Below are 23,192 nucleotides of genomic sequence, written 5' to 3' on the forward strand. Positions count from 1 at the left end.
TAAAGTAATATTCCACCTCTTTATCTGGAGCCCCGCACACTGCTCCCTTTTCTCTTGACAGGTTTTCTCCTCATGCCTGTGAGAAGCATGTGGATCTCACCTTCCTTAGATGTGGGGGGAGCCTACTGAAACTTCACTGATTCCCCCTCACCTCACTTCCTTTTAACATTCTTTATCAGAATTGCTTAAATCTGTCCATCACTAAGTAAAGTAATCTTAGAAGGGTCCTGTATTTTGATTCATATCAAGGATGGTAAGAATCCACGTCTTTTGGATGTGGCGCAACTCAGTCCATCATCTTCACTGCAGGCTCCCACTGTGCCCTCTGCTTCTCTCCATCTGCACCTCCATCCTTGCTCTTAGACTACTGACAGCAACTTAAAGGCCTGTACTCTAGAATCACGCTGCATGTTTTCGTATCCTGCCTCTACCACTTACTGGCTGAGTGAGGTTTGGTAATCTATTTAAATTCTCGGACCCTCAGTTTCACAATCTGTATAATGGTGATAAAAATATTTGCCTCTAGGGTTGTTGTAGGGCTTAAATGAGATATTATAATGCCAAGCACCCTCAACAGTTACTTAAAATTATTTTTTCTCTTCTACAATAATATGTACAACTGCAATAAGGGGAAGTAGTGGAAAGTTATTGTTTTTTTAAAGGCTTGGTTACTGCCATTTCACCTGGACCTGGAAGACTTGTTTTTCTGGGTGAAGAAATGTTCTCCCTGTGTGAAGGTTTCATAATCGCAGTCAAGCAGGCCTGTGAGCCCTGCCGTTTAAAGTGGCTCCTCTCTTTTATCCATGACATTCATACCTACACCCCGGTCCAGCTCCTGAGATCCCACAGGATAACCACTGAAGTCTCTTTGAATTCTATGCCGTGATCCCATGGCTATGGGTGACCAGAATTTGACATGGACACGCTCTGAATTTCATACCCCGTGGAGGCATTCTAATTTCCTTCCTTCCTGCGTTCTGAGCAGGTAAGTGAAAGGGATGGAGGCACGCGGTGAAGTCAGCCTTAGAACCAGTGTTTAACATGGTCATCTGAGAAGTAGAAAATGAGCTTTTTAAAGTTTTCCCAAGTTATATCAGGATGGTTAATCTGTGGAGTGGAGAGTAGTCATAATTTTTTTAAAAAATGGCCATGGAAATTAAAATGTATCAGAAAAAAATGACTTCCATACAGACAAAGGCAAAGTTGTTTATTTAGGAAGGGAAAATGTTATCTAAGTAGAGCGTTTCTGTGAATTTGAGCTTGAAATAAATAGAAATGCAGGGTAACTGACTGTTAATGGAATTGTCTGAAAAAAAGTCTCAACTTTCCCCCCCGAGCCCTAATTCTAGAGTTCTTTGGTCACTGTAAAATCATAACACCTTCAGTGTATCTTTAACAGATTTTAAGGAACATATTAACCAAATGTACAAGTTTTGATTTGGCCATAAAATGCTAGGAGGGCTATGATCCTCTAGGATTAATGAATAACATTTGTTTATTTGATTTACTTTAAGAAATCATTCTAAAATCTGTTTACATATCTGTTTTTTCCAGGATGAATTTTATGTCGGTTCAGCAGATTGTTTACTGTTTTTTCTTCTTCTTCCTTTTTTTTTTTTTTCGTCTTCCCTGCTCAGTGCCCAACCCAAGTTCAAAGGCTGATGAGAGAGAAAAACTCATGAGGAGGTTTTTCCTCTAGGGAAGTTGTTCAGTGGATGGGATCTTGGTGCACAGAGAAAGATGTCAGGCTCTTTCTGGCTCCTTCTCAGCCTCGTTGCTGTAACGGCTGCTCAATCCACCACTGAGGAACTGGCCAAGACATTTTTGGAGGAGTTTAACCATGAAGCCGAAGACCTGTCTTATCAAAGTTCACTTGCTTCTTGGAATTATAACACCAATATTACAGATGAGAATGTCCAAAAGATGGTGAGTTCTCATTGCTACCTAGGGGTATTTGTTGCTTCTTAAAAAATCAGATTACTGCCCCGGAAAGTGAAAAGGGAAATCAAAGAAATGCTCTGAGCTCTGAGATTGGATGTTTGCCTTAGTATTTCTGATTCTGGAGTCCCAGATGACTAAACAATTGACCTTTGGGTTCATTTGGAAAATTGTTACAAAATAATTCACTGGTCTCAGTCCAGATTCTTGGAAACCAGTGAACATGCTTTAGCAAGTTGCCACCAAAACTCTCATCATAGTCAGAGTTTCAAAGCATTTCATGGAAATGCCATAAGCTATTGAGTTAATAATTTCCCCAAGCCTACAATGTCAACAGGAATGTCTAAAGACTCTACAAATGATATATTAACTGAAAAATGCAGCTGGAGGCTTAGTGAAAGATCTTGCTAGTAATTAAGATTACCCTGGGTCGGGTAAGGCTGGCCTTGGGAATTCCTTCCTTCCTTATCACAGAGCTCTGAGGGACTTCCAGAGGATACAGAATCCACAGAGCCCTCCAAGAAAAAGCATAATGAAACCAGCTCTGACAAATCTCAGAATGCTCTGGGAAAGCAAGATGTTTTGTTTGACAAGTGCAAGGACTTAGTAATTTTTTCCCCCAGAGATCCCAAAGCAGTATCCTTCCACATTCAGTGCTGGAAATTGAGCAACATTATTTAAGAAAAGTTTTTGTGGCACTTGGACAGAAATCCATTCCTTCTGAAATGTATTTCAGAAGCTTATATTTTTCAAATCGTGGGTTGCATGTTTAAATTCAATTACTGCCATTCACTGGACAGATCAAATCTGAGACTTGCTGCCTCATTTGAATTCCCTAGGAGATTTTTTTTTTTGTATTTTTCTCAGGCTCAAAGAAATCCAGATTCTGACAGTCTGGGGTTGTCATAGGAGAGCATTGTTTCCCTGTCTCATATTTTGGTCTTACCTCTCTTCATCTCTTCCCTGTTGCTTTTTTCTCTCTTGTTATTTGATCTGTGTTGGAGGTCCAGGTGGCACGTTGTGCATTTGTTTTAATTCTCAGCTGAATGGTCTGGTAGGTGATGGTGAAGTTATACCAGCATCATGCCCGAGAGCTCTGGAGCCCGACTGCTGAGGTCCAAATCCTGGCTCCACCACTTTCCATCTGTGTGAACTGGAGCTAGTTAATTACCCTCTCTGTGCTTCAGTTTTTTTGCCTGTGAAAAACAACATAATACTCATGTTTGCCTCATAGGGTCGCTGTGTAGACAATACACAAAACCACCAGAATAGTGCTCAATACTTGTGAGAATGGGTGAACAGTAAGGTATTATTCCTTGAGTGTGAGAGGGAGCTGTAATTGCTGAAGAGACTGCTGAGTGCCCAGATACTGAGAAGGCATGTTATAGAATGAGATGTAGTGATGTTTGTTGATCATCTCTGGATCATTAAGTGTTATCACTTTTGAATTGCACTGGTTGATTAGAGGAATGGCCAGAAATGAAAGGGCGTAGATCACAAAAGGTGGCCAAAGTGCAGAAAGTATGGGCCCTTTAAAGGAAAGTGAAAATATTTGAATGCAAGAAACAAGCAGCGGGCCCAGAACGTCCTTCCCCAAGCAGCGGTGAGGATGCATTAGTGCACATAGGTGCAACTGTGTGGATTTACCTGTGGAGGAGGGCAAAGGACACATATTTTGAGATCCCCTGGTGAAATGGGCACTGCAGCTGGTGCTAGGGGAGGTACCAAGATGAGCAGGTGGTTGAGATATGGTATGCTGCTGGTGGCCATGCTTAAAGAAAGAATTGTAGAAATGGAGAAAGTTCCCCAAGTAAGAGCAACTGGAATGATTTAAAGGATCAGAGAGAGTTAGGAGAGAAAGCAGAATTAGCTGTACAAAGCCTTACTCAAAAAGAAAAAAAAATTAGTCTGAGATGGAACAAGACAGGACAGAGTGTTCACAGTTGTATTGGCCAACTCTCTTCATACTAGGTGGTGCCTTTGAAAGCTCAAAAGAGATAAATTTACAACAAACAGGAGGATGTGCTATTTACACTACAGGTGGTAAAACTGGTAAGACTGGTAAAACCAGGCCATTCTTTAATCTAAAAAAGTGACACATTAAAAACTGTACATAGGTTTTTGAAGTATTTATGCAAATGTAAAGATTAGAGGTGTACTGTGGGTAAGGAAATCTGGTCAAGTACATTTATGGACCCAGTTCTTTACCCTTCCTTACATCAACACCCCAGGTTATGTCACTTTGCAGTGCCATCCCACTGAAGATGATGTGACTGTGTCCTTTGCCACATGACTTACTTTGACCAACGGGGTGTTAGCAGAAGGGATGCATGCAGAGGCTTGGAATTGACTTGAACAATGGGGCTTGTCCTTTGCACCTTTGCCTTTGGCATGAGAATATGCCTGGATTAGCCAACTACAGAAGGAGAGATTTGTGGAATAGTTGTCCTGGCAGAAACCAACCCCCCAGAGTTGTAAGCAAATCAAGCCAAGATTAGAAGAGCTGCCGGGCAACCCTCAGTGATTCTAGGCATGTAGACAATAAATACTTACGCTGTTGAGTTTTTGCTTGTTTGTTAGCAATTGATAACTAATACAGGAAAGGAAATTTGAGCTCTATGACACATGTGTCATATCCTATCAGAGTGACATTATTGAGGACAACCTGCCATTTCCTAATTATCCCTTGATATCACTTTCAGAATCAGAATATTGGGCTTGTCAGCCTGTGGGTCTGACTTGGTGTGGCAATTCTTAGATCAAGTCATGAGAATAGACCTTAAAATAATAGAAGGCATCAAAATTTAATCAGCATAGTGCCCTAAAAGCTCCCTATTAAGGAGATGTCCATCAGATAAAAATAAGTAAAAAAGCTTGGTTAAATACAGGTTTCCACATAGTTCAGAAGTTCAGTGAAAATTAATTACCAAGCACTTGCTTTAGAGCAAATACAGTTCTCATGTTTGAGTTCAAATGTTCACCAATTACCCTGTAATTATCTTCTCAATAAAATGATACTACTTTTTTTTTTGCATTGTCCCTTCTTTGGAAGGTTATTATTGGTTTGATTTTTGAAATAGAGTCCTTTGTAAATCAAATAGACTTTCTTTGCAAAGTCAGAAGCCCTCTAGCAACATAGGAGGTCCCTGGACGATGTTTTAGCCCTCTGGAAGAGAGCAAAAGGTTGCTACTGCTGGCAGAGGCATCCTGGTTCACTTGTCCAGTATTTGGCAGTGACTCCTACAACTGCCCCAAACTCCTGTGCACTCAGCTGAAGTGGGTGTTGATGACTGCCATGCTGGAGCCCTGTAGGTCTCTGAGAACACTTCATAAATATTTCTTGGTGAGTTAGCAGCAGCTGTGACAAGAGAGCGAGAAGCCCACACTTACCCTTTGGGTGGCCTCTAGGGCTTCTTCAGCTCCCTGCTGCAAGGGCTCCTAGAGTCCTTGGGCACACCTGCTTCCTGAACCTGTCCCTCTGTCTTTAGGGCTGGGGGCACCGTGAACCCAGAGCAGGGTCATTTTAAACTGCTCTTCTGTACCCAAGGGAAGAATGTAGACTTCATCCCTGTCTCCAATGAGTCCGTCCCACACTCCCCAACACACACAAGTACCTACACACAGGCACAGGGGTCGGGGAACATCACGTGGTGTAAATATAATGGAATTCAGGAAATCCGATGCTATGCCGATTCTCCTGAGCTGACTGTGATACCTTGGGCAAGTCACTTATTTTTTGTCTCTTGAAGCGTAAGAGTGTGGATGGGCACACCCGAGAGTTTTCTGTGGATAACAGTGGTGAATGGCTAAGTTCCACATGTGGAGGATTAGCATGAGTCAAGTGCCTTGGAGGCCTTGTTCAGACTAGTTTTTCTTTGTCATGAAAACTTGATAGTGCCCCAGTTTAGTGATGTAATTTGGCGAGATTAAACTTGAGCAACTCAAAATGACATGTTTAATTACATTCAGATTTGACACAATTACTCAGTGATCTAAGCAGTCTGACAGGACATCAGGTGGAGGGCAGCCTGGTGGTCAGGAACTACCACTGCTTCTTAGTGTGTGCCAGGTAACTGGGTAAAAGAGAATTAATTTAATTTTCGCTAAATCCTTTGGTTTGGAGCAATTCCATGGGGCTTTCAGACCTAGTTATAGGACCTAGGGAATAAAGCATTTTTTTCTTTGCTCTTAGTATTGAAGGCTTTTACCAAGAGCTTCATTGAAATACAATTATACACCATAAAATCCACCAATTGAAAGTATACAATTCAATGCTTTTTAGTATATTTACAGAATTGTACAACCATCATCACCATCTAATTTTAGAACGTTTTCACCACTCCAAAAAGAAACCAAATGCCCATTTGCAGTCACTTTTCTTCTCCCCACCCCCAGCCCCTAGCAACCACTAATCTACTTTCTGTCTCTATAGATTTGCCTATTCTGGATTTCATATAAATGGAATTATACACTAGGTAGTCTTTTGTGGCTGACTTCTTTTACTTTGCATGTTGTATATTTCAAAAGTAACCAAGGCAGTTTTCATCTTTTAATCTGATGGAGTTTTGAAGGCTATATCTGGAAAACGGGCCAGCATATGAGACCTGAGGGTGGAGAGTTCCCTGGGAGCTTGTTGGGCTCCAAGTTACTACTTGGATACTAAGGTTCCATTCAGTTTTTCATCCTCTATCTTCAGGGAACTCTCACACCTACAGGGAAGGAAATGGTTTAGAGGTTGCTGAAAGAATAGCCTGGTTGATAGTGAGCTATAGAAAAAGAGAAAATGAGGTGTTAATTCTTTATATCTCAAACAACTTATTGCAAAAGAATTTTAATTGTTTAAATAAAACCATGATAATTTAGGTAGAGACTTCAGATCTCTGGCTTAAGACAAAGCTCACATGAAAACATTTAAAAGTGTAATGAAATTATTACCACAAGTATAGTAGCTCAAAACAATACACATTTCTTATCTCACAGTTTCTGTGGGACAGGAGTCGAGACGTAGCTTAGCCAGATCTGCTTCTGAATCTCATAAGGTTGCAATCAAAGTCTTAGCTAGAGCTGTGGTCTCATCTGAGACTTGACTGGGATTGAATCTACTTCCATGCTAACGTGGTTAGTGGTAGCATTCAGATCCTCATATGTTGCTGGACCGAGGTCCTTAGGATGTCAGTCAGAGACCATCTTCAACTTCTCACCATGTGGCCCTACCCATAGGATAGCTCACAACATGGCATCTTGCTGCATCAAATTCAGCAAGGGAGCATCTTCTAGCAAAATAAAAATCACAGTTTTATGTAACATAAACATATATATCCTGTCACTTTTGCTGTATTCTATTGGTTAGAAGTGAGTCACAGGCTCTGTTCACACTCAAGGGAGTGGAATACACAATCTGTCTACCACAGGGTCTACGATCCAGATACTGGCAATTTATTACCAGTTCCACTATTTATTTCTCTTAGCCCCTTTCTACACATATGAAAAACAGGAATCGAATAATTTTCTATCTCGTGGGGTTATTAAGAAGATCAAATGAGGTAAATTATTTTGCAAAGTACTCTACACCCATGTATATCCTACTTACCTTAAGGTCTGTGTTAAGTTCCACTTCCTCCATGAGGGCTTGGCCAAATCTGGTCCCTATAACAGGAATTGCTTGGCCCACTCATAGTTTCTACATTATCATATGCTCTTATGTTTCATTAATGAAACGTTCATGATGCATATCTTATCTGTCTGATAATACTGTAAGCAGCTTAAAGACAAAGACTTTTTTCAATAAATGAAGAAACAGCTGTAATTCTTTAAGGCTTAGGATGTATCAGGCACTCTGATAGGCATTTTATTATTTGTTAAATTTTCTTGTCCTTACAACAATCCTTTAAGGTAAATTCTACCTTATTTTTTTTTTACATTTTACAGAAAAGGTAACTTGTGACCCAGAGAGAGTAGGTAATTTGCTCAAAGTCACACAGCTAGTCAGAGGTGTCTGACTCCAGGAATGAAGCTCTTACTTCCCTCATATGCTACCTCTTTTATATGGCCTAGAGAAGTACAATGTACAAAGAAGTTGCTTGTTTTAGTCTTTGATAAATGGAAGTGGGCTTGTGCATTAAGAGAAGACTGCATTGGATAAGTCTGGAGAAGTCCACTTGCCTACTGATGTTCAAGATAGGGGGCAAGTGAATCCTAGCATCATCACCTGCTTATTGGTTTCTTTTGCCAGTGGAAAATCACTGTGGCTACCAAATAGTCATGTTCTGGGCAAGCTTGACTGGGGATCCTAATTTAAGATCAGAATCTCTGGTAAATCATAGTACCATGGCACTTACTACAAACTGGTTCTCATTTCTCATGGTTCTCATGGCCATGAGGAACTGTATTCCCAGTAAGTCTAATCTGAGCCCTGCTGAGCTCTCCCTTTAGTGCATTCATTCTTGAATCCTTGAGCAACTTACCCAGGTCATAGTGCTAAGGGTTTAAATTCCAGGGCCCCACAACATGGATCATCTGTGAGAATTCACTTCCAGTTCTGGGGACAGGACCCTTGGGAAATCTAGACACTAGGCCAGAAAGAGTGACCAAGAGTGGCTTGATCACTCTTAACCTAAGCCTTGACCTTCAGCAAAACAGAGAACTAAATCACTCAGGAAATATTAGATGTTCCACCAGATGTTCTTTGGACTATATCTTCTGTTCTATCTACTCGCTCAGTCCCATTCTAACTTCAACTTTATTTTTTGTTATTTCAGAATGATGCCAGGGCCAAATGGTCTACCTTTTATGAAGAAAAGTCCAAGACTGCCAAAACTTATCCCCTAGAAGAAATTCAGAATGTCACACTCAAGCGTCAATTGCAGGCCCTTCAGCAGAGTGGGGCATCAGCGCTCTCAGCAGACAAGAGCAAACGAGTATGTGAAATTCTAGCACTGACCCCAAGAATTGAAATATTTGGGAAATATTAAACATTACTATCGCCCATAGCTGCTTCCTTTATCTGCAAAGATAGCAATGCTCACATTAGAAAGAGCTCTGTGCCTTACTAGGGTGGCTGCATAATTTATTATCCAAACTGGAATCCTCTGAGTGAAGAAAGACACTGGCATGTTGGGACACAGAGTTAAACTGAGATTATCAAGGCACTGTGGTATGTATGGACACCCGAAACAGAGGTCACCTTCCCCAGGACCAGGCAATTAGTCTATTTCAGTGCTTTTCAACTGGGAGTAATTTTGCCCGCCAGGGGCATTGACAGTGTCTGGAGACATTTTTGGTTGTCACAGCTCAGTGGCGGGCATTTGCTATTGGCATCTAGTGAGTAGGGATGCTGGTAAACACTCTGTAATGCACAAGGAGGCCCCCAGTGACAAACAATTGTCCGATCCAAAATGTCACTAGTGCTAAGCTTGAGAAGCCCTGTATGTCATCTAATCCTCCCCCTCCTTTAATTCTTGACTCTCACCTGCAGCTTCTTTAACAAGTGGCTAAACCAGCCCAGCTCAAACCATTTTAGAGATGGGCAAGTCACCTCTTTCCAAGACATCAGTTCCATATGTGGGTCCCTCTAACTGATGGAAAGATACGCCCTCCATGGAGCATAAAGTGCTTTACCTCCACCACCTACTGCTTTCTGGAGCCAAATTGCTCTCTCCTATAATAGTATTTATTTGTTTATTTATTTTTGAAGTATAGTTGATTTACAGTGTTGTGTTAGTTTCTGGTGTACAGCATAGTGATTCAGTTATACATACATATATATTATTTTTAATATTCTTTTTCATTATAGGTTATTACAAGGTATTGAATATAGTTCCCTGTGCTGTACAGTAGGACCTTGTTGTTTATCTCTTTTATGTATAGTAGTTAGTATCTACAAATCCTGACCTCCCAACGTATCCCTTGCCACCCACCCTATCCCTGCTGGTAAACATAACTTTGTTTCCTATGTCTGTGAGTCTGTTTCTGTCTTGTAAATAAGTTCATTTGTGTCATTTTTTAGATTGCACATATAAGTGATATCACATATTTGTCTTTAAATAACTGAGGGCAGATAATTTTTTTTAACCCATTGAGCCTCTTCTTCTCTAGACTAAACATCCTCCACTCTGTCATTTTTCCCCTATACTGTGGTTTCAAGTTCCCTAACCAGTCCTTAGCTGCTATCTTCATTTTGTCAGTTTCCTTGGCCTGAGCACAGCACTTTGAGTGGATTCTGGTCTGCACAGAGGTGAGCAGGAGCATGACATTCTGCACCCTGTGCTTTACATCTGCTAAGACAGTCCAGGACTATATTAGGTTTTTGTTTGTTTGGTTTGGTTTTTTGACACAGTCCATATTTGACTCATATCAACATCACTGTCAAGGAAGTCTCCAAATCTCTCCCACCAAAGCTGCTCTCAAATGATACCTTTTAAAATTCTATTCTTATGTAGGTAGTTTGTCTAAATTCAAGAAAGCCTATATTCACCCCTGTTAAAATAAAAATTTCTCATCTCATCTCTCTATCCCAGCAGCCAGCAAACTTTCTTTCTGCAAAGGGAAAGAGAGTAGATATTTTAGGTTTGCGGGCCATATTGTTTCTGTCACACTGAGTCAACTTGCTGTTGTAGCAGGAAACCAGCCACACCTAACATGTAAACAAATGGGCATGGCTGTGTTCCAATAAAACTTTACAAAAACAAGCAGCAGATAGGATTTGGTCTGCAAATCGTAGTTTACAGACCCTTGATTTTAACCTATTGGAATATTTTTTATCTAAAATATTTGGCTATTTAACATCAAAGCCTTTCTTAGTTGCTTGTCCTCTTGTATTCTGGATTCTAATCTGCATCTATAAAAAGAAAAATGCACGATAAGAATAAAGACAAAACCATATGAATTGTATCTTCCTACAAGGTGATATTTATTATTCTGCATCCTTTGTGTCCAATTGTCCAAATAGTTATTAATCCACTGTATTTTGTCCATTTCGTGGTTCCCCATCTTTTCCACAAGGACACCGTGGGAAACCTTGCCCATTGCTCTGTTAGACTCTAAACAGCTTGGGCTAACTTAGGTGGACCCTGGACATTGTATTTTTAAAAGATACCCAGATAATTCTAATGTGCAGCCAGGATTAAAAATCACTGAACTGCATGTAAGAGCTTGAAGTGTTTGGGAAGAGAGGAGACTCAAGGATGCATGAGAGAGGAAGGAGGGGAGTTTGAAAAAACAGGTAGAGAAAGAGACCAGGAGGGGTTTTGTGCCATGGTAAGGAACTTGGCTTTATTCTTTTGGACTATGGGATCTTGTTGAAGTTTTAAGCATGGAGTCTGTTTCATGTTTTAGGATCACGGCTCTTGTAGCAGAGTAAGAGAATAACAGAAGAGAGAAATAGGAGGGGAGACAGGGCCATTCATCCAGTGCTTCTTAAATCATCTCTGAGAGAGAGAGTCAGTTCTATCCTCTCTGCTTCGCTCCCTTCCTCCCTCCTTCTCTGTCTTCCTTCTTCCTTCCTTCGTATCTCCCTTACTTCTTCCCTTCCCTTCTTCCCGACCTTTCCTTATTTCCAATCCATTGTAGGTCAGTGCTTGGTTAATTTCATCGATCACATGCCTGGATGTCATGGAAATATCAAATTGTTTTTAAAAATTTATAAACATTTATTCTCTCAATTCCTGGGCTTCTCACAGACTAGAAGAATGCTGTTTGCTGATTTGCACTGGTCCATGGACCATACTTCGAGGAGCACTGCTTTACTCTATTACCTTTACACTCCTTTACCTATGAGGTAAAGTTTAAACTCTTTAGAATAGCACAGAAGGCCTCTCATGATCTGGCCCCTGCTACCTCTCTGTTCTCCCATCCTCCACTTCCCTCACTCAACACCGCCACCCCAGTTTTCTTTATCATGTCACCACTTCCTGAAGTTGCTTTGTCTTTCTCAACCTTCAGCCATCTTTTAAGCTCCGTCCTCTCCCTCCCTTCTCTACTTGACCAATTCCTACTTCTCTTCCAAGACCCAGCTTCCCTTCTTTGAAGCCATTTCTGAGTCTCCAGTTTGCTCATTTATCCACTCCTTGGCACCCATAGTGCCATATTCCTTTTTGGTGACAGTTATAGCACCTGTCACTCTGTTGTGTAATCACTGATTTCATGACTTGACTGTCCCATAACTGTGGGGTCCTTGAGGACCAATGTCTTGTTCAGGTCATAATTGTCAGAGTGTAGGACATAGTAGATGTTCAATAAATGTGCACTCAATGAAGGCTGAATGGGACAACAAAAGCACTTCTCTGTGCATGTGCAGGTGAGAAACATTCTTGGGATTTGGGGAGCTCTGTTTTGTTTTTCAGTCACTCCACATATGTGTATCATATGTTCATAAGGCCAGTCTGTGCTAGTTGATGGTGGGGAAATTTAACCGAGATGTTCCTATACTACATAAAAGAAGATAGATGTGAACTGCTGTTTTTTGAGGCATAAAAAGTCACATAGCTGGAAGGACATCGTTATATTAGCGTTCTCTTTAGTGTATTTTCCATTTTTAACATTGTTTACTATCTAACTTGCAGTTGACCACGGTTCTAAGTACCATGAGCACCATCTACAGTAGTGGAGAAGTTTGTGATCCAAATAACCCACAGGAGTGCTTAGTACTTGAACCAGGTAGGCTATTTATTTTCAGCAGTGATTATAAAATCTACTTTATATTCCAAGTTTTAAAAATGAGATTAATGTTAAATGATGACCTTGTTCCTCTCGGATGGATAATCCAAAGAGAAGATGCCAAATGTATTTCAGCACATAGGCGCTCTTTTAAGTTTTAACAAAACTTCACTGTAAATCCTGTCACACTCAAGTAATTTCATTAAGTTAGTAGTTAAATGATTTCAGTGACTTATTTTCTCTACAGAAATATTTTGAAATTATAATAAGGGTGAGGAAATTAATGAATTGTGAGGTTTCATTTAATACCTTTATGAACTTGCTGTCTGCCAGCCTTTTCATTCTTTAAATTTCACAGAATTGTTTCCAAATGAAAATTTTACAAATGCATGTTTACTTCCCTTTGGGGGCTTGGTGATAACAGGTTTGGATGACATAATGGAAAACAGCAAAGACTACAATCAGAGGCTCTGGGCTTGGGAAGGCTGGAGGGCTGAGGTCGGCAAGCAGCTGAGGCCGTTGTATGAAGAGTATGTGGTCCTGAAAAATGAGATGGCAAGAGCTAACAGTGAGTCCGCGGGCTGTGGAGGTCCTGGAGCTCTCCGTGGGGCTGCGGGGCTATTTCTCATGAACCCCCAAGCCTGCCCTTTGGTATAAGGGGCATCCCTAAATTTATCGTCATCTGCTGAACAATTCAGCTTACCTGCCTCAAAGAGGAAACCAGTAGGAAATAAGGAAAGGTGGACTGACATTCTACATTCTGAAGGGCTCAGAAGTGACACTCAGTTACAAGGCTTCAAACAAATCAGTTGTCTGAGAAGGTCTCAGGCCCCGGAGGGTTCCTCAGGGAGTCTGGGGATCGACAGAGTCTATTTACCAGAAAGAATGAGAGACAGAGACACGACTCTCACCTAAACTCCCATTTGGCCAGAGTTCATTCTCAAAGGTCATTTGTATGTTTTCCTCAGGGTGGTGGCCCAGGAAGAAACAAATTAGATTAGTTTAGGCTGGAAACCTATTATTTTCTGCAGTTGTCATTATTACTCCAATCATGTGGTCATCAAAATCTTAAATCTTGACATGGGAGAGATTTCCGTATCTCTTGACTTATTCTCCTGCCTGAATAATGAGCTGACAGCATGACATTGTGAATAAATGTATGCTTTGGTGTTCACTGCCTCCCAGGGTTGAGTAAGGAACACGTTTTTTCATCTGCTCTTTCGCACTGTCTTTCACTGCCACTTGAACTCACATTCTCAAGCCATAGGCAAGCTGGAGACAGAAGCCCATCACCACATCCTTCCATCCAAATATTTATTTCTCTCCTCATCTTCTTGATTATCCATTGCCAATGTACATGTAAAAATTATGAAAATACATTTACAAACTGTATCAGCTGTTACCCTGACACAAGCTTCTGTTTCCTGATGACAAGATACCACACAAAGCACACAGAGCTGTGCTGTGTATACGTATAATTTGCCAACAAACACAGGCCCACTGTGGCCATGTCTAAGATGAGTTGGGTTAGGTTTGAAAATCAAAGGCCCTGAACAAAATGAGGTCTGAAAGATCCAATTGCATGTTTTAAACCTAAAGATGCAAACTGACGTATGGAGAGAGTAGAGACCCAGGGTTAGGAGACCTCGAGTGTGCCTCTGCCCCTGACCCGTTGTGCGACCCTGGACAAATCATCTAACTGGCTAAGGGCAGGCTGTTAACCTGCACCATGGGGATTATAATGCTGTCCATCTTGTAGAGTTTCTGTGCTTATTAATGAATTAAATTTTTGACACATTACCTGGTGTTGTTATTCATTTGCATCCCTTTGAGATGATATTTAGAAGGATGGTAAAAAGGTGACAAGTCTTTGGATTTTTTTTTAACCTGTCAGGAAGGCTAGTCTAGGTATACTGTGCTTTATCTCTTTCCTTCTGTGTGTTCTCATTTTTCTTCTTTTTAAAAACAGATTATGAGGACTACGGGGACTATTGGAGAGGGGATTATGAAGTGATGTGGGCAGGTGACTATGACTACAGCCGAGACCAGTTGATGGGAGACGTGGAACATACCTTTGCAGAGGTAACGAGGAACTGCCCACAGAGACAGATGTGAGGCAGCACATGGGAAGAAGGGACAGTGACCAAAAGCATTCTGACTTGTTCTTAACATACTGGCTGCTCATTCCCAAGCCTCAGAGTTATGAAATATTAGAGTGTAAAAAGATTTTAGAGCATCATAGGGCAACTCTTACAGATGATCCGAATTGCTCTGCTTTCTTCCCCTTTCAGCCACTGACCAGCAATGGCCAATAGCAAGAATGTAAGCAGGATAGCTTGTAGGAAGAAATGGTCTTTTAGATTATCAAAAGGAATAGTTTTCATGAGCTGTGTGGGGCCAGCACTGTGTTCCTTTGTTAGCAGAGTCTTTGCTTCCTTCCTCAGGACCAGTGATACTGTTGTTTCCTTATCTTTGACTAAAGAAGAGGACCTTCTAGGGATGGGAGAGTCCTATGAGTGGCAGTGCCCCATGGACACTTCTCAATGTCTCCCTCTTCCTTCAGTTTGACCCCTACATCTCCCTCTGACCCCCATGCCTTCCAACTTCTTATGTGAAGCTATTCTGTCTTAGCCATAGTTGGGCAGAGTGATCAAAAAATGGACGTAGGACAAACAACTCCCCCACCAAAAAAAAAAAAAAAAAAAAAAAAAGGAAATAGGCAAAAGATTTGAATAAGTGCATCATCAAAGAAATTATACAAATGGCAAATAAGCAAGTAAGATGTTATTAGGGAAATGCACATTAAAACCATGATTGAAAACCACTGCATACCCACCAGCATGGCTGTGATTAAAGAAGGCTGACAATACCAAGTGTTGGCGAGGATGTGGAGACACCAGAGCCCTCACACACTGCTGCGGCAAAGATAAAATGGTACAGCCAGTTTGGATAATGGTTTGGCAGTTTCTTAAAAAGTTAAACACATACTTACCATATGACTAAGGTATTTCACTCTTAGCTATCTATGTGAGAGAATTAAAACGTTTAGCCATACAAAGACTTATACTTGAATGTTCACAGAAACATTACTCATCATAGCCCCAAACTGGAGACAACCTAGTTGTCCTTCAACTGGTGAATTTTATCCATGGGATACTAAATGAAGCCAACTCTGATGTGTTCATACAGTAAAATGCCATGCAGTAATAAAAAGGAATGCACTACGGATACAGGCAACAACACAGATGAACCTAGCATGATGCTCAGTGCCAGAAATAACAGACATAACAGACATAAAGGGTCACATATTCTATGATTTCATTTATATGAAATGTTCAGAATAGGCAAAACTATAGAGATGGAAATCAGTCCAGTGGTCACTTGGGGCTGGGGGTGGGAATGGAGTCGACTACAAATGGATACAAGGAAACTTTTGGGGGTGTTGGAAATGTTCTAAAACCGGGTAGTGGTGATAGTTGCCCAACCATATACTTTTAGTAAAACTCAAGAAACTATATACTTTAAAATGGGTGAATTTTATGACATGTAAATGATACTTCGATTTAAAAACGAAGTAGGTAGCATCTTAAAAATGAATTTTTTTTATTTGCATCTACCTTCCTTCTGGGATCTGTATGCCTCCAGGTGTGTTTATTGCTTATGCAGTGGAGCTAATCATCATCAATATCTGGGAAGAAGGAATGCTTTCAAACTCTCCAGAATATTTGAGAGGAGAAGAAAGTAGAATTTAGGGAAATTCTACTTGTCTAAAGAAGCTCCTATTTTTAGTGTGGGGGATGAGAAATTGGAGTAGGCTACTCTTGGCCTTAAACTTTCTTCTGGGCTTTCAGATTAAACCATTATATGAACATCTTCATGCTTACGTGAGGGCCAAGTTGATGGATGTCTACCCTTCCCATATCAGTCCCACTGGATGCCTCCCTGCCCATTTGCTTGGTAAGAAACTCCAGGAATTCCTTGTGTACTTTGCTCTTTGTTATTTCCACCAATAAACTTGTTCTTCGGAGTGAAGGCCCAACATAAAACTTCTGAAAAATTATGTGAATGATAGTGACCTTATAGAAGTTAGTGACCTTATAGAAATCATATTTTGAAAGCCCTTTCTTCAGCAGAAAATCCATTTTAAATTACTCTCTATTGCATTACTTTTTTAATATACATTAAAAGTTATTATGTTGGCCACAATCCAAAGGATAAAGGGGTTATTTAAGGTAACTAGAGAAGGAACCCCAAGTTCAAATGAGAGTGGGAATGGGGAAAATAGGTTTTATTTATTTACATTGGTTGGCTAAGCTCTTGAGGTGGAGTTTGGGATTTTAGCATTACACTGTCAGAAGAAAGGAGCTTGGTTGGCTGAGGGTGGTCAGGGGTGAGAGAAAGACTTTCTAGAATTAAGGTATAGCCTGAGTGAAAGCTTCATAAGTTCATGTTTAATTACACTAATTACTTTTGCTGAAAAATACTTGATTTGGAATCATATGAGTAATGAATGAATTCTTCATAATGAAGGAAGCTTAGAAGGAGAATCAGTCTTCCAAGAACTTTGGATCCTGCCATGGACCCGTTGTAGATCATGCAAGACCTGGGACCCTTTATCAGACTTCCTTATTTCCCACCAGAGTGGCCATCCTCCCCTCCCCTCTCCCCTACCCCAGAAGCCGAGGCCAAATAAAAATACGTGTTTGAAAAGCTTATGTCACGCATACAGAGCATTCCTACTACAGTCAAGCTAAGTTGCTGGTAGCTAATTCTTCTCCTGCTAAGAGAGAGATTCCCTGCTATGGGATTACCCAGAATGTGTCCATTCTACTATAAGATGGCCTTTAAGAGCTGTGTAAACTACCATTGTAAAGGTATAGTGAGGTACCTGGCACAAGAGTCTGTACTCGGTATATTTTAGCGAGTATTACTGTTATCATCAGGTGTGCACTATTTTCTTTTTTCACGTTAAATATCCTACACAGATTTTCAACCATTCTTTGAAAATTTCACTTTTCTACTTGTTCTCTTTTGGACGAGCTATCCTTTGTTGATATCCCTCTTCAAATATCATTCTCAGAACTGAACAGTTACTCCAGATGAGGGTTTGACCAATATGGAGTTAAAATGGTACCAGGGCTTCCTTTGTTCTAGATGCTGTATTTCTATTCATTTACCTTAAGGTCACATTTGTGTTTTGGAAGCCATGTCATACTGTTTGTTGGGTCCCTTTTGGTCTTTTACATGTGGGTTATGTTTTAGCCTTATGTCACGTATCATATATTTCTATAATAGATAGATTTTTCTTTAAAATTGAAGCATAGGACTTTACATTTATCTCTACTGAGTTTTATCTTTTAAAACATGAGTTCATTAGAGTACTCTTCATGTAGTTGTCTCGCCCTATTCCTTTGGTGCCAAGATTCTGGTCCTGCTATTAGGTTGATTTTTTCTAGATCCATTTTTGCTTTTAGTTTCTGGCCTTAGAATCCAATTTGACATTTGTTTGAGATGTTTAAAAAATCACCCAGTTAAGTGTATTACTATAGTACAGTAATAAAAATGGAACTTAGTTACTAGTTGGTTAGTAGAGAGTCCTAAATGATGATCCTATATGATCTCTCTTGAATCCAACATTAAGGATTACTAACAGTTTAATTTGTAGTGTTTTGTCCCATGGATGATGGATGTATAAATCTGTTTCTAATCTATAATAGCTATGATGTCCCATATATTTAATAAATTGTGCCTTTGAATTGGAAGTTGAAATGTGAGAAACAGGGATGTTTCTCTAATAAGCTTTGCCTGACCTCATAATCTGCCATTTTAAACTTTTAGAGGAGGTATGAAAAGAAGGGAGTGTTGAAAACTTAAAATAAGAGAAGAGAAAAAGAGGTAATGAAAAGGAAGCATAGAAACTAGATTAAATCTAGAATACTCTATGGCCTGTTTACCAATTCCACCGCATGCACTGTGTAAAACCAGGTCTCTACTTCTGCTGTCTTTGTCATGTATTAACAAAATCTTTTTTTAAATAGGCGATATGTGGGGTAGATTTTGGACAAATCTATACTCTTTGACAGTCCCCTTTGGACAGAAACCAAACATAGATGTTACCGAAGCAATGGAGAACCAGGTAGGAAGAAGAGGTCTTGAAAATCAAATGTACATCCTCAACTTCATTTTTTTTATGCCCTCCTTCCCTTCTTATCTTTTGCAAATGAAACTGTGTAAATAAGAATTTCAAGCTAATTTAAATTTATTTCTGACGTAGCTATCTTTTCATGGAAAAGTAGTTTATAATGCCAGGGACATCAAGTACCTTGAATAACCAATATGCTGTTGATCTTGCTGAGAGATATTAAAAATGGAGATGACCTGAGTTTTCCATTAAGCAATAAGATACAGAATTATCAGCTGGTTGGCATAACTCTTTCTAAAGTTAGTCATGGCTGACTACTCAGTCAGTGATCTCTATGAATAGTAAAAAAAAAAAAGGACATCATTAAAATTTTTTTGCATATTTAAAAAATCCTTGTTGTTAAAAATATTACAAAAGTCTTTAAAATAGTTTTAAAATAACCTTTTTTTTTTACCATCTTGGAATAATTGTTTAAATTCTCTGTGTTCTCTTCATTTTTTTCATCTGTTAGTAATTCATTAAACTATACACCGATTTTCTGCATTTGTGCAAATTTTTTTATCATATTTTTAAAATTTTTAAAAAATTTTTGTTGAAGAATAGTCTGTGTACAATGTTGTATTAATTTCTTCTGTGTTCTCCTCCATTGATGAAATCATATTATAGTTATAATTATGTGTTTTTCTTTATTTAGCTAATAGCCTACATTTCTCAGTAGAATCCATAATCATAATTCTCATGGCTGTGTAAAACTTCTTCAGATAGTTGCACCATGATCTACTTTACTATTGATGCATTGCTGGATTTTGGCTTGCTAACAGTTTTAAATGTGTAAGCAGCAGTGCAGAGAGCCCCTTCACCTACATAACAGACTCCTGGGAAAAGTCCACAGCAGAATAAAAACATGAAGCTGCAAGGACCCCAGATTCCTGTAGCTGTTCCAGCCCCACTTCACAGCTGAGCAGCAGCAGAGGCCCATCTTGTGTTGCTCCTTAGCCCATCTACCATGTCTCCTAATGTTACATTGACAACAAACCTATGAGACGGTCAGGACAGGTATTGTGATAGTTCCATGTTGGATGTGAGGAAACTGAGGTTCAGGTAAGTGATTTGCCCAAAGTGGCAACAAAGGTTGGAACTGAGAACTCCTCATATTTCCAGTCTGGTTTTCTGTCCGTTCATTCTTCGTTCAACAGATGTCATGCTCATTAATACCAATATTGCCTGACCTTAAGCGTTTAAAGGTAAAAAAAAAAAAAAAATCCATGTTATATCCAGGTTCATCTCCTGAAAGCTGACATAGGAGAAAAACCAAACTTGACAGATCTTTAAGATCAGAGGAAGTTTTCTGTGTCACTAAAAAGTGATTCATTAAATATCTGCCAATTTCACAAACTTAGTTTGACTGATAAGGGCCTTATCGCCAAAGAAGTCTTGGTCAGCTCCAGAGTTAGGTTCCCAGAAGAGCTTGCTGGATGGCAGACACCTACTGTTGCCCCTTTCCAGTTCCAGAACATTCTGAAAGTTAAGATTCTTGTACAGACATTGAAGCCAAGGCCAGCTACCCCATTTGCTGCTGGGTCACTTGTGGGCCTTTTTGGTTCCACAACTTCATGTCTACTCTATTGTTTGTGTCATCCACTGAATCTAGTACCAGGGCCTTGCCCCTTGAAGGAGCTCAATCAAGGATTGTTGGCTTGAGTTGAATAGTTTTTAGCAAAGAGGAGGTCGTTTATGTTTATACTTGGAACATAAAGAATAAAGACCAAAAAAATCACACATAATCTTACCCAGTCTACTGTTAATATTTTTATGGATTTCCTCATTAAGATTATCCTATATAAGCAGTTTATAATATTTTACTTTTCACTTACTATTAAATCATAAAAAATCAATAAAAATTCTTTATAAATCTAATTGCTTTTCATTTTCCATTCCACAAAGGCATCATTATTTATTTAACCATTCTGGTGGTGGTTTCCTTTTTTCCCCCTATTAAAAATCATTGTATATGTTGTACACCTTAAATTTATAGAATGTTATATGTCAAATATATTTCAATTAAAATAACAATAAAAATCATTTAAAATGTAATTCTTTGACCTAATTTCTGAGAATTTTCTAGATTAGTTCCCTAGACATAGAATTACTGAGACAAATAGTGTAAACACTGAAAGCTGTCCGTACATGTTGCCAAATTGCCTTCCAGGAAGGCTCCTCCTTTGTACATTTCCAATAGGAAGAATGCTGTGATTTTAATGCTAGAATCAAATGCTGTTCTTTTTTTTTCCAGTCTTGGGATGCAAAGAGGATCTTCAAGGAGGCTGAGAAGTTCTTTGTGTCTATTGGCCTTCCTAACATGACTCAAGGATTCTGGGATAACTCCATGCTAACTGAGCCAGGCGATGGCCGTAAAGTGGTCTGCCACCCCACAGCTTGGGACCTGGGGAAGGGTGACTTCAGGTAGTGAGGCTGATATTTACACCGCTGATACTAAAACGGGAGATAGTGGAGGGATGTGGATGAATCTGGATTCCTTCTCTGCTTCTCTGAGCATAGAAGAGATGAATGAACTCTCCTTGAACAAAGTCTGGGAGTTCATGAGTGCACATCTGGGCTTTCCAAGGAAAAGGAGCCTGTCTGCAGGCTCTAACTTGAACCTTTAAACAGTTCACCTCATTTGAGATAAAATGCACCCACTAGGGTTACATGGTCATGGGAATGGTGGTATCCCCATTAGGAGGAAAGGTTTGGCGCTAAGATTTACAGAAGATGGGCTATGTGAATTAGGCATTCATCCTCCCCTCCCTGTTTCCCTCTTCTGAGTGAGAGAGGACAGGTGAATAGCTAAGCTGCGATAAAACAGAGAAGGTCGTATGTGTCATAAGAGAGACACAGAGAACACTCTATGGAGAGCAGGAAGTTAAGTGACCATACCTGGAATGGGGTTCAGCTCAGACAGGGCTTTTCAGGTGGCATTTGAATGAGGCTTGAAAGATGAGAAGGATTTGGACAGACAGGGCTGGGCAGTACATTGGGCAGGGAGAACAGCAGGATCAAATGCAGAGAGGGTACCTGGCATTGTGTACTGGCGTCCACAGGTTAGGCTAGAAAAAAGGGCACGTCAAGAAGGTTCTGTGTGACAAGGTGGAAGAGAAGGAGGCTGCCACCCCAGAGGTGCTATTTTTCACTGGTATCTGCACTGACAGCCTCTTCCGGACTTCTTTGACTTCTCTCTCTTTCTCCTTTTCCTCTCTCCACTCTGTATATCCTGGGACCTACTAGGGCTTTGTCCTTTGCCCTCTTTTCTGGCCATTCTCCACCTGCTTCATGGGCCATCACATCCACTCCCTGACTTACATGCTAATGATCCCCAAATATCAGTTTCCAGCCCCTTCTCCTGCTACTTCTCTGTCCTGGCTCTACCCAACTGCTGGCTGTGTTCCAAATGCCACATTCTTCTCTCAAGCCATCCTCATTGAGCACTTAAAGGAATGTCATCTTCTTGTCTCTCCCTGCCATCTACTGGCAAACTCTGCAGCATGTTAATCAAGGTCCAGATTGCTCATTGCATCCTGAGTTATACCCTTCCTGGTGCTTCTCGGATACTGTGCCTGCATTTACTCACTGTTATGCCCCAGGCCATGTCCACTGTCACTTAGAGAGTACTTGCCTCAGAGTTTTTGTAGAAGTCTGTTTTTCTTTCTATTAGTCTGTGAGCAGGAGAACAGGGTTCAGGCCTGCCCGTCACATTGTATTGAGCACCTAGTACAGTTTCTAGGACATAAATGGTAAGTCCTTAGGAGTCATTGGTGAATAAATCTTGGAAAGGTGATCTGTGCTATCCAAACCCCATACAACTCTACTGTGATATGTAAGGGAAATTCAATGAGATTCATTTTCATGGTGCCCATTTTTGTTCAGGATCAAGATGTGCACAAAGGTGACGATGGATGACTTCCTGACAGCCCATCACGAGATGGGACACATCCAGTATGACATGGCATATGCCATACAACCCTTCCTGCTAAGAAATGGAGCTAATGAAGGTTTCCATGAAGCTGTTGGGGAAATCATGTCACTTTCTGCAGCAACACCTCACTATTTGAAAGCCCTTGGTCTTCTGCCAGCTGACTTTTATGAAGACAGTGGTATGGACATCTTTTCATGGCATGTTTTGGGGATTCTTTAGTCTGATATGGACAAAGGTGTTTATGGTCGTGTGTAGGATGTATTTAATTTTGCCATATGATGTATTTAGGGGTAACTGGGAACTGCTACTGGTAAAAAAAAGTTTAAGTATATATAACAACATGCCAACTTCTGGCTTTGTATCTTTGCATAAGAGAGAAAACTAAGTGAGCAGCCTTGGGATTCTAAGAACCATTTAAAAGAAGATTTTTAAAACAGGCCCACAAAACTGAACTGGCTTATCCAAGGTCAGCCAGCTAATTAGTGT

The 23,192-nt window shown here is 40.2% G+C and overlaps 1 protein-coding gene across 1 annotated transcript in view; it reads left to right on the plus strand.

The window, feature by feature from the left end:
* The first annotated feature begins 617 nt into the window (after positions 1–617).
* ACE2 (angiotensin converting enzyme 2) overlaps positions 618–23,192 on the plus strand; it is a 38,293-nt gene continuing 15,718 nt past the window's right edge. Inside the window, exons 1-10 of the mRNA XM_031445857.2 lie at positions 618–985; positions 1,638–1,926; positions 8,697–8,855; positions 12,498–12,591; positions 13,016–13,159; positions 14,561–14,673; positions 16,443–16,548; positions 18,630–18,727; positions 21,027–21,196; positions 22,658–22,884. Coding sequence (XP_031301717.1) covers positions 1,741–1,926; positions 8,697–8,855; positions 12,498–12,591; positions 13,016–13,159; positions 14,561–14,673; positions 16,443–16,548; positions 18,630–18,727; positions 21,027–21,196; positions 22,658–22,884 — 1,297 coding nt within the window. The 5' untranslated portion in view covers positions 618–985; positions 1,638–1,740. The remainder of the gene's footprint in view (positions 986–1,637; positions 1,927–8,696; positions 8,856–12,497; positions 12,592–13,015; positions 13,160–14,560; positions 14,674–16,442; positions 16,549–18,629; positions 18,728–21,026; positions 21,197–22,657; positions 22,885–23,192) is intronic.

Source organism: Camelus dromedarius, chromosome X (assembly GCF_036321535.1).
Source record: "Camelus dromedarius isolate mCamDro1 chromosome X, mCamDro1.pat, whole genome shotgun sequence".
In the NCBI taxonomy this organism is placed as follows: domain Eukaryota; kingdom Metazoa; phylum Chordata; class Mammalia; order Artiodactyla; family Camelidae; genus Camelus; species Camelus dromedarius.